The 11,175-nt window shown below is 60.1% G+C and overlaps 1 protein-coding gene across 4 annotated transcripts; it reads left to right on the top strand.

Annotated features, from left to right (window-relative positions):
- The first annotated feature begins 460 nt into the window (after positions 1–460).
- NANOS3 (nanos C2HC-type zinc finger 3) lies at positions 461–11,047 on the top strand. Of its 4 annotated transcripts, none has more exons than XM_049707778.1 (3): positions 461–1,387; positions 9,141–9,431; positions 10,707–11,047. In XM_049707778.1, the coding sequence occupies exons 1-3, from the start codon at positions 808–810 to the stop codon at positions 10,772–10,774; spliced, it is 939 nt and encodes a 312-aa protein (XP_049563735.1). In that variant the 5' UTR covers positions 461–807; the 3' UTR covers positions 10,775–11,047. The 4 variants fall into 4 exon arrangements, with proteins under 4 accessions (XP_049563735.1, XP_049563734.1, XP_049563736.1 ...); XM_049707777.1 differs by having other exon boundaries at positions 9,141–9,443; XM_049707779.1 differs by having other exon boundaries at positions 1,254–1,387; positions 9,170–9,443.
- Positions 11,048–11,175: the final 128 nt, after the last annotated feature.

Here is an 11,175-nt window from a genome sequence, read left to right as displayed (position 1 = left end):
GTATTGTTAGGGAGTATCTGGGGGGGGGACCTGGAGGATCCTCAGCCAGTGTACTTTTCCTACTGTGTGTGCCCATGTACGTGGTGTGTGTGTGTGTGTGAAGATGGGGGCTCCGTGTGAGCAATTCCAGGAAGCCAGAAGAGCCCCACCCCATGTTCAACTTTTGAGTCCGCTTCCTGTATGTGACCTGTATACCTAGCCTGTGTGTGTGCCTACACCAGATGGTCCCAGACACACATATGCCCAAGTGTCCCTGTATTTTGTGTGTCCTTGCTGACCCCTGTGGCCCTGGGGACCTGCCCGGGGGTTTTGTGGGTGTGCGTGTTGGTTCTATGGATTCCAGTGTGCCTCTACCCTTTGTACGTGAGTGATTGTGCATATAGTTGTGTGCCTGTGACCTTTGTGTGTCTGCGTGTGCCCCTGAGACTGTGTATGGTCTCTGTGGGTTTCTGTTCTGTGTATATATCCGTGTGTTGTGTCTGTGTATATATCCATGCTGTGTGTAAGGGTGTTCCCATGGCTGTGCACCCGATGAATGGGGAGCTGTGTTGGTTTTATGTTTATACCTGTATGTCTGTGTACCTTGTGTATGCCCCTGGGCCTGTGTGCATGCATGTGTGTGTTCTGGGGCCATTCCTGTGAGTCTGTGTATTTGTGTGCCAGTATTTTCCGTGTGCGCCCCGGGATCCTCTATGTACTATATTTCAGTTCTGAGGACATTCCTCCTGTCCCTTGGAGGTAGTGTGTGTCTGTATCTTGCATGTGTCTGTGTGACCCTGGGTGTCCCTATGCGTGTAGCTGGGTTTCATGGACATCCTTGTGTGGCGGGTGCTCCTGCATGTCCTACAGTTTCCTCCGGTGGGGTTGTGTCTGGAAGCCCCTTGCACACCCTTCCCTGTGTTTGTGGTCCGTGTGCCTTTGTGCGCGTTTGCTCCCCGTGCGCCTTTCAGGTCTGCGTGCATCTGGGTTCCTGCGTGTGCCCGTTCGCGCCCCCGTGTCCCCTGCGCGGAGCCCGGGAGCTGCGTCCTGGAGCCCATGGGCATCCCCTCTTGTGTCCCGGTGCGCCTGGCGGGAGGCCTCGGGGCGCACACGGCCGCGGCTGGACCCACCGCCCGGCACGGCGCGGGGAGGAGGGAGGGGGCGGCGGCGGCGGGGAGCGCGGGCACGTCACCGAGACAGACAGGCGGGTGGGCGGGAGGCGGCGGCCGCGGGTTCGAGCCGGCGCCGGAGCACCGCGGCCCCCTCCCCCTGCCCGTGGCCTGGGGAGCCCCCGCCCAGCCCCGGAGCCGCCAAAATGCAATTTCCCGTGCAGGCGCCTCGGCTCGGGGGGCTTTTCCGGGAGGGTTTTGGACAGGAGAGGGGAAACGCGGAGGCGGCCCCAAACAAGGTGAGCGCGGGCGCCGGGCGGGCTGGGGGCGCGAGCGGCGCGGGGGCCGCCCACGGGGAGGGGGCGCGGCCGGGCGGGGCGGCGGCGGGACCCGGCCGCAGCCCCCTCGCGCACCTGCTCGCGGACTGGGGGCTGGCGACCCGGCCTCTGCAGCCCGGCCCTCCATTGTTGCGGCGGCTGGGGAAGGGGGGCGGGGAGGCCCCGGCGGCATCTCTGTGTCTCGCCTTCCCGGAGAAGGGGCCCCGGGAGGACCAGACCCCTCCACAGGGGACAGACACACAAGTCCCGAGTGAGCGGGGGCCGCCGCGGGGAGGGCAGGCCGAGATGCCCCTGCGGGGCGGGGAGGCATGACGAGGGTCGTAGGGGCAGTGGTGCCCAGGCCGCCTGACACCTGACCGCGGGAGCCCTGGGACAGGGCGGCGGCGAGCTTTGTTCTTGGGGGCGCCGAGCGGGTGGGGGCCTCGGATATCCGGGACCGGGAGAGGCTCCCGGCTGGCGCGCGCATTCGGGAAGGCGCTCCCGGCCAAGTTCACGGCCGCGCAGGCCTGTGCGGGCCCTGCCGAGACCGATCCCGGCGGGGGCCTCGCTCGGGCCTCGCTGCGGCCGCGGGCCCGGGGCTGCAGCGGCGCCGCCTGCCGGAGCCCGGGAGCCCTCAGTGGGCTCCCCGCCGGCTTGTCATTACCGGCGGAGGCTGCAGGGTATTTACTGGGGCGAAGGTTTGCTAACAGGATCACGCCCTCCAAAAGTGGCCACAAAAAGGAAAAATGGCCCGGAATCCCACTGCTGGGGAGCCCTTTTAAAGCGACAGGGCGCCTTTCACAGGGCCCTCGCCCTGGAGGGCATGAGGTGGGGGGGAAGGGAGGAGGGGACGGAGAAGACCCCTCATTGGCTGATGGGACCTGAGAAGTGCCCCCCCACCCCACAACATTTAAGTTCCCCCCATTTCCTTTCCCACCGATTCTCCACCTCCCTGGACGGCTCACAGATACATTTACAGAGTCACAGATATTCCCAAATCGCTGGTGAAGACCCCCAAATCCACACCCTGTACTCCGACGTACCTCATCCCCATTATTACTCCCATCACCTGCAAGAACGCTGATGCACACATGCACACACACAGTCACCCATCATAACACTGCCACGTGGGCACACACATCACCCACAATGACGCGGACATCCAGGACTGACACCCGTGAAAACAGTGCCACACAGAGAAATGAAGCTGCCACCGACCGTGGTAGACACATCCTTGCATATAACGCTGACACACACATAGTTTACCACTGCACCCACAGATACTCCTAGGCTCACCGTCCCATGGGCACCCATGGGCTGTCATCCAGAGTAATTGTGACAACCACAGATAGGTAAATGCCCCAACAGAGGTACATATAGACACCATTATTCACAAGAACTTGGACATGCACTCGTAGATGTCCCTGTGCCCGCCGGGGCAAGGACACACCCACAGTCACCCAGGCAACCTGAGACACATACACACAGATGGTACAAGGCCTGCACAGATGCTTGACATCCTGACATCGGGTCATAGTATTCTTGACCTACATACATACAGTTAAACTGACCCTCCTAGACACCCATTACAACTCTGTCACCCACAAACAGATATAACACTCCAACAGTACCTACACCCATAGTCATCCACCCTGACACTTGATTATACCCTTGGACACCTACAATATCACTGACCCACAGACAGACACAATAAAACATGTGCAGTGAAAATGACATACAGGAAAAGGACATAGGAACATGCAGAAATCCACAGTCACCTGGAAGCCCACAAATCCAGCACTTGCTTACTGAGCCTCTGTTATGTACCAGGCACTGTTCTAGCACTGGGGGTGGAAGAGATGAAGATCCTTACCCTCCTGGAGCTGAAGTTTTAGTGAGGAGGGTCAGGGGGCACCATAATCGGATGACACAAACCACAGTCACCCCCAGTGACACCGACAGACGCCAGACACCCACGTACACTGGCTCACACATCGACTTGCAATTACCCACGGTTAGCCTGACACACAACCGGAGTCACACTGACATCCATCCATACACAAACAGCAGCCCACAGGAGTGCCGACATGCACACGCACAACTGGCACAGAGACAGCTGCTCACTGTGGCACACACCCGCCTGGACTTACAGACACCCACAGACCCCCTAAAATAGCCCACCAGAGTAGCTCAGGCCCCCAAGCCCATCACAGCCCCCCAGGAACAGGCCCATAGGCAGCTGCTGCCTGCGTTTTTGCAGATGGAGCCCACAAGCCTCAGTAGAAGTGTCTGAATTTCTCATCAACCTGCCCAGGTCCCTCCACAGCCCCCAACTCCAACCCAGGGGAGCATTCTCGCCTCCCCCAGCCCTGGCTCTACGTCTGGTGGTCTTCAGAAGGAAACTCAGGCTCCTGGCCGACTGGCCGCCCCCAGGTCTGGGCAGGACAGACAAGCCCCTTGTCTGAGGACACGGAGTCAAAAGCCTGAGCAGCTGGCAGTGGAGAGGAAGCTGGGCAGACGGCCCGGGGAGGGCGGGGTGGGAACCTGAGAGGCCATGCAGGTATCATGGAAATGAGGGGCCCCTGCCCGCCAGTCTAGACAGCCCGGGCCATCAACAGGACCCCACAGGAGGACCCCTACATACACTGCTACTGCATGTTCCATAATGGGCTCTTTGTCTGCCAGGCCCTGAGCACCTCCTCCCCATGTGCCCCCCCAGGTCCTATGCACACACACAAGGGCGCAGACACAAGGACAGATGCACACTGGGACACACGCAGGGACACACAAGCCACTAGACACCCCCTGGAAGCCCTGCATCTCTGACCTCATGATGCCCCCCACACCCCCGGCCCTGCCGCCTTGTTCTTCAACTTGACAGCAGAGCTGCCTCCATCCATTGCCTGCCCATCTGGCTCCACTGAGACCTCTCACCTCCGACCCTGACCCCCAGACCCTGTGCCAGCTGCCCTGCCTTCCCGGAGCTCAGGATGGGGGTCGGGGTGGGGATAGGCTCAGGGTCAGCATGGCTTCTGCCAGGCTGCCCGCCACCCCAGTCATTCTCAGCCCCCTGCCCAGACAGACCCTCCCAGCTGGGGTGTAGGGTCCCAGGAATAAGGATGAGGAAGAAGCAGGCCTTGAAGGGCACCCCTGCTTTGCTCCAGGGCCCGGGGTTGGGGGTGGGAGGAGACAGCTCCCTGCCTCCTGCCCTGCTGGGCTTCAAAGTCAGACTGGAGGCCCAGTCAGCCCCCAAGAAGGCCTCAGGACACTTGGTGGGAGGAACAGTCAGCGCCCTGCTTAAGGGCCCCAGGTGCAGACAGTGAGATGCAGACAGACCAGAGGCCGCCTTTCACCAAAGGGCAGCCCCCGACATGTCTGTCCTACAGGTGGACAGACAAAGAGGGGAGATCAGGTGTAAAGGACCAGACACACACAGGCGACCCCAGACAGCCAGAGACAGCGCACACGGCAGGGCTGGGGACCCAGACAAATCCCCGCCTGTGAGGGACACGGTCAGACCCAGACGGGAGGACCCAGACAGACACCGAGGGCGGGAAGCCAACACTTACCATGACGAAGGGAGCCAGACCCCAGGTTGTGCCCAGACAGCCCCTCCCCCATAGGATAAGTCTGGGCACTGCCCGCCTCCCGCCCCTCCCCTTGGCCCGAAGCCCCACCCTCTTGCCCTAGCCCCACCTTCACTGGAACTTACCTCCTAGTAAGGTCAAGGTCACAGCCCTCCGGGAAACCTGTGAAGAGGCATAGAAGGAGCAGCGGTGTCATGGGGAGCCCCCCACCCCGCGCAGTGTGGCCAGAGCGCCTCGTGCCTGATGACCCCGCATTCTAGCCTCGTGGTCGTTAAGAACAAAGGCTTTTTAGGAACTGCCGAGAGAGTTCTGTTCCAAACTCTCAGAGCCTCATTTCCTCATCGATAAAATGGGTATTCTAATAATAGGGTGATGTATAAAAGCATTATTATTATTACCCCTCCTCTCTCCATATTCTGCTTGTTAGGACCACCATCTGCAAAGCAAGACACCCCCCACATGCTCCCTGAGAAGGTCCTGGATACCCTGTGCCTGAATGGGGCCCTGCAGGCCGGGTGGATGGATGGGCCATGGGAGAGGGCGCCCCACCCGGAGCTCCAGACAGGGGTGGGAACGTGACTGGACCCCGGCCCAGGGTGGGCGAGAGGACGGGCTCTGGGGAAGGGACTCCATGAGGTGGGGAATTTCAAGGGGCGCGGGTCCTGCGGGGGGCGGGCTCCGAGGGGGTCCGGTTTGGGGGAAGGTCGTGCAAGGGCGGACCTTAGCGGGCTTGAGCTCCAGGGAACGGCCTTGGGGACTCCGTAGGGACGCGGTCCCTGGGGGTCTAGGCAGGCGGACTTTAGAGATCCTAGACGGCGGGGTTCTGGAGCCTTGGGCGCTCCCAGAGCCAAAACTAGATGGGAAGTCTGCAGTGGGGGGGCCCTGAGGGCGGGGCCCCGGAGCGGGTCTTAAGGGAGCTGGGCTCTTTGAGAACCGGCTTAGGGGGCGGGGTTTATGGAGGTTGAGTTCTGGGGGCGGGCTACACGGTAGTCTATCTGGGCGGGCTTTAGAGGGAGGGGCCTAGGTTGAGTTGGGGGCGGGCTACACGGTAGTCTATCTGGGCGGGCTTTAGAGGGAGGGGCCTAGGGACGTGCAATTTATGGGTGGGCTTTGAGGGGGCGGGTCTTGGGGGAGGGGTCTGAGTCTGTGGCTTCTGAGGGGCGGGTCTCTGGAGGCTGTCTCTAGGTGGGGATCTCGGGGGTGGGGCTTCAAGGGCTGCGCTGCCTCAGGCCGCCTCCAAGGAGGGTCGTTTTGGGGTTCACTCAAGCTCAGCACCCCTGGGGGCCCTAATCCACGTTAGGGTTACGCCAGGGGATTCATCCTTTGGGGCTCGATATTGCCCTCAGTGAAATGGGAGGGGACAGGAAATTTGAAGTCCCCTCCCAGACTGTCCTTGGAGGGCCCCAGACCCAGGTGGGGGGCGGTCTCCCCTGAGACTGTGCCTAGGGGCACCCGAGGGGGAGGGCACCCAACTCTGCGCAGACCCTGGAGGGAAGGACTGGGGGCCCTGTTTGCGGGTGAAGAAATGCGGAGCGGGCAGCATCTTGACGCAATCAGCCGAAGCAGGGATTTGACCGCAACCCATTTCGAGGCCCGCACCCCGCGTTAACGGGGCAGCCCTCGCTTGTCTGTGCGCTTGGGCGCTGACCGCCACAAGGGCCTGAGTTCAGATGCCCGAGACCCTGCAGGCAGGCTGGCAACCTGTGGTCCTCTGTGGTCCTTTTGCTTCGCCCCTGTCCAAAGTCCCGCAAGCGGACCTGCGGGCGGGGCCTGCCTGGTAGCGGCCCCACTGCTGGCCCGAATTTGCAAAGTGGAGACTGACAACCCCTGGGGGTTCTTGTGATTCAGAAACAATTGTGCCCGGAACACGATGTAGCTCACCGAAGGAATTACATTGTATTAAAATGTTTTATCTCTCTGTTGCATCGATGCCTTCGGGACAAGAACCATTTGGCAGCCAGACATCTTGGGGCCACTAGGAATCCCTCCTCTGCCTCTCACTAGCGGTGCCCTACGGGCCTCAGTCTCCCAAACTGACAAACGGAAGTAATATGCACCTCTGAGGGCCGTTTTGAGGGTGCTTTGGGTAAATGCATGAAAAGCTGAGCCCAGCGCCCAGTACTGCTATATTTACATAGCAAAGGCGACATCAATATCTACTGTTGTTATTATTTATCTCCTGCCTTTTCCGGTTCCCGGAGCAGAGTTGGCACCTAATAACTATTTGCTGACTTAATGATTCTATAAGTTCCTTATTCCCTCCCCTCTCCCCTCATCCTATCCAGTTCCCTCACCCCCACCCAGCCTCCACTCCCCAAGAAGTTGCCAAGGGTTTGGGGGAACATTCAACCTGTCGGTGAGTTTGGGCAGCTCAGGCAAACCATCGACCGTTGAGTGGACCCCGAGGCCTGGAACTGCCGTCCACCCATCACGACCCCCACCTTCCAGATCTGGGGGGGCCAGGGGATCCTGAACACATCCCCTCCCTTAGGCCACAGCAAAGGTCACAATCAACATTCATTGTTGTCGGTGGGTTGTGAGGACGGAGGCCAGACCCACCGAGGGATGAATGTCACTGTGTCTGGGCCGGACACAGCCTAAGGGGAATGGGATGGGGAAAAAAACCCCACCCTGGACTCCCCCCCAAAATTGCTCAGCCAGTACCTGACCCTGACCCCAGCCTCTCACCCCTTGGTGAGGGCTGGTGTCTGGGATCCTTACAGACACAGGCTGGATTTGGAGAATAAATCCTGGAGGGTTGGGGGCATGAATCACAGGCTCAGGGCTGGGCAGCTGGGAAACCTTCGTGAAACCGATTAGTGAGGCCCTGCTTCCAAAAGGCTCAATAGAGTTTTCTTGAATGATTGAATGAGTGAGGTGGGTAGGCAGCATAGCACCTCTTCTCTGCCTTCAAGTCCCGGGCCCAGGTTTCTCACCCTCCTTGCCTGGTACCGGCAGACCCCTGCTTTACCTTCAGTTGCCCACCTAGCACCTTGACGCCAGTTGATCCTTCCGCCTGCCCATCTGTGTGCCCCACGTGGGTGACTCCTGGGCACACCTTATCCTCCAGAGACTGAGCTGAGGTCTCATTTGAGGGGGAGATCAAGGCACTGGCGAATGCTACGGGTCCCCCCATTAGCCCAACTTGTGCCTGTGCTCTGCTCCACCCCCTTTCCACCCCAGGACCAGGACGAGCTGGTCCTAAGGCTCTCCAATACCTAAAGTTCCGTTGGTAACTAACAGCGTGGGGAGGCAGGCTTTTGTGCTTGTCTTTGTGAATAACCCCAGGGGCAGATGGTTTCATACCCCAGTCTGTTCATCCATTAAATGCGGGATCCACTGAAAAGTGGTGTGAAAGCTCCCTGAGGGTGACCAGAGCTGGGAGCCTTGGTCCTTAACCCCCCACCCCATAAGCCAGGACCATTCTCCTTCCGAAGACAGTTGGAACATCAGTAGCTCCCCAACCCTTCCCAAAGAGCACAGGGGTACCCGGCCCCTCCCCCAGCCCAGGAGAAGGAAGAAAGAAGTTACTAAGTTACTGGCTACATCAATGCTAGTCTGTCGGGTGGGGCTTCCAACCCTCCCACCCCCATCACCCTGTGGGGCAGGAGAGGCAGGCAGGCTCTAAGGAGGGGTCGCCCTCCCAATGCCCTCTGGGTGGGGTGTGTGGCTCCATATTACTGGTGCCCCCTGCAGCCTGTGTCTTGTCACCCCCCCTCGCCTCCAGCCCCCCCAGAGACCATGCATCCCCTTGGCAGGTGCATTTTTGGGGGAGCGGCAGCAAGCCCCCCTGTGACAGTAAGGAACCTCCTACAGCCTGCTCCTCCCTCTTCACACCCCCTTGGAGGTATAAGGAGGGAACTGACAGCCCAGACTTCTCGGCTCCAGAGAGGGGAAGGGAGGGTTAAGAAGGAAGGTGTAGAAAGACAAGCTTTGGGGCGGCTGGGTTTCTTCTCTCTCTGCCCCTCCGCCTGGCACACGGTGTCCAGCCATGGGGAGCTTCAATCTATGGACAGATTACCTGGGTTTGGCACGCCTGGTGGAGGCTCTGCGTGGGGAAGAGGAGCCTGAGATCAGGCTGGACCCCCAGCCAGAACCAGTGCCAGGACCAGAGGAGGGTCAGACACACAGCCCGGAATCCTCACCAGCTCCTGAACGCCTGTGCTCTTTCTGCAAGCACAACGGCGAGTCCCGGGCCATCTACCAGTCCCACGTGCTCAAGGACGAAGCTGGCCGGGTGCTGTGCCCCATCCTCCGAGACTACGTGTGCCCCCAGTGTGGTGCCACTCGCGACCATGCCCACACCCGCCGCTTCTGTCCGCTCACCGGCCAGGGCTACACCTCCGTCTATAGCTACACCACCCGCAACTCGGCCGGCAGGAAGCTGGTCCGCTCGGACAAGGCGAAGACGCAGGACTCCGGACACTGCCGAGGAGGAGGTGCCTGTGCAGGTGGCTGGGGGAACTCGAGGAGGGGGGTCTGCCCTGGGCTGAGCCCCTAGGGGCCTTTGTGAAGTGGGTTAACCCCTGGGGTCACAACCCACTTCAGAGGGTTGGGGGGCGATAATCCACGTAGACAGCTTAGAGCAGTATTCTAGAACTGTCGCCCTACACTGGTAAGCTGGGGATGGGGTCCCCTGTGTGGCCTTGGGCAAGGCACTCTCCCTCCCTGGGCCCGTAAGGGAAACACCGTCCTTATCCAGGCGCGGTGTGATCTAGCAGGGAGGCTGTGGGGACTACTGGTGGGATCTGGGGATAGGTACAGCAGGGGCTCCAATCTGGCTTGGCTCGTGGGAACTGTGTGACCAGAGGGAAATGGCTCAGTTAGAGAAACTGAGCCTCCCTTGTTCACTCATTCACCAGATAGTTTTTGAGGCTTGCCGGGTGCCAAGCGCTGGGCTGGGCTTGGCCCGCCGTGGTAGATGGGAGAGTGAGAGTTAAAACACAGGCATGGGGGAGTCTAGAGGAAGCACCTGATCCAGGTGAAGGGGTCCAGGAGGTCTTCCTGGAGAAAGTGATTTCTGGAAGCCTAATTCAGTTTGGTGGAGCGCTGAAGTGGAGCCCAGGCAATGGGGCTCGTTTAGGAACTTCGTGAAGTTGGGTGTGTCTGGGATAGAGTATGTGTGCATGTATGTCGGAGGGGAAGGTGTCAGAGATTTCAGGGATGGCACAAGGCCTATCAGACTGTGAGCCCCTGGGGAAGTCACCGGGTGGGAGTACCCCTCCCTATCCCGGCAGCTGTGCAGTGAACATCTGTTAGAAGAGACTGCCTCCAGGAGAAGATAGTATTCCCTATGAGGTCTGACGAGGTCCAACTGGGAGAGGTGGGAAGCTGAAGGGACGCAAAGATGATGATCTCAGAGTCTTCCTTTTTTCCCCTCAAGTCCGAGAGAACAGGAAAACTGGCCTCCGCGGGCGTGCGGGGTGGGGGAAGCCCTCACCAGGATATTGGCACAGAAAGGCTGCCTGAGGCCGTCCTCCCAGGAGGAGGCAGCACGGCAGGACTGAGTTGGAGTTTCTGCGCTTTGTGTCTCGCTCTGGGTCCCATCTGGGGCTGCCCGGGGCCGGGAATGTCACAGGGGGGTGCTATTCCAGAAATAGCCTGCAGGTGGCGCCAGAGCCATGGCAGCCCTGCAGGTTGAGTCGGTACTTCCGGAGCATCGAATCATCCGTTATTAAATGTTTTTCTCCTCCCCTTCTGCTTTTAAAATCCAGGTTCCAAAGGTGTCGGGAAGCCTAATGGAACTACCCCCTCTTCCTGCTTACCCTCCACTTCTGCCTAAGGAGGCTGGAGCGGGCAGGACGGGGATGCTGCCTTCACCTGGGGTTGGGGACCCAGGCTCACTGGAGGCTGGATTTCAGGGAAGACGCACCCTCCGAGGATCCACCCCTAGGCCCTGCCCCCAGCCTGAGGGCCTGGCAAAGGAGCCCCGTCTGGAAGCACAGCCCAAATGGCGCCCCGACCCCCTCACGGAAGGAGGTGGTTCTCAGGCACCCCAGCCCTCCTTCCCCAGAGCGGGGCACCCAGTCAGCTCTCAATAAATGTTATGAATGGATCCGCGTCATAGCAGACCCGGTCTTGGGACAAGGTAGCGTGAACTGTGCCGATGGGGCTGGGGACCCTCCTCTCCTGGCTCATCCCTTGCCCCCACGTTACTCTGACCTCCACATGCCCCAACTGCTG

The sequence above is a fragment of the Orcinus orca genome, chromosome 3 (assembly GCF_937001465.1).
Source record: "Orcinus orca chromosome 3, mOrcOrc1.1, whole genome shotgun sequence".
Lineage (NCBI taxonomy): Eukaryota > Metazoa > Chordata > Mammalia > Artiodactyla > Delphinidae > Orcinus > Orcinus orca.
This window is presented reverse-complemented; position numbering and strand designations above follow the sequence as displayed.

Coding starts and splice junctions, on each gene's coding strand:
- NANOS3 (XM_049707777.1), top strand. CDS start 808: ATGGACATCCTTGTGTGGCGGGTGCTCCTGCATGTCCTACAGTTTCCT. Junction 1,388..9,140: donor CGGAGGCGGCCCCAAACAAG/GTGAGCGCGGGC, acceptor AATCCTCACCAG/CTCCTGAACGCCTGTGCTCT. Junction 9,444..10,706: donor AGGAGGAGGTGCCTGTGCAG/GTGGCTGGGGGA, acceptor TTTAAAATCCAG/GTTCCAAAGGTGTCGGGAAG.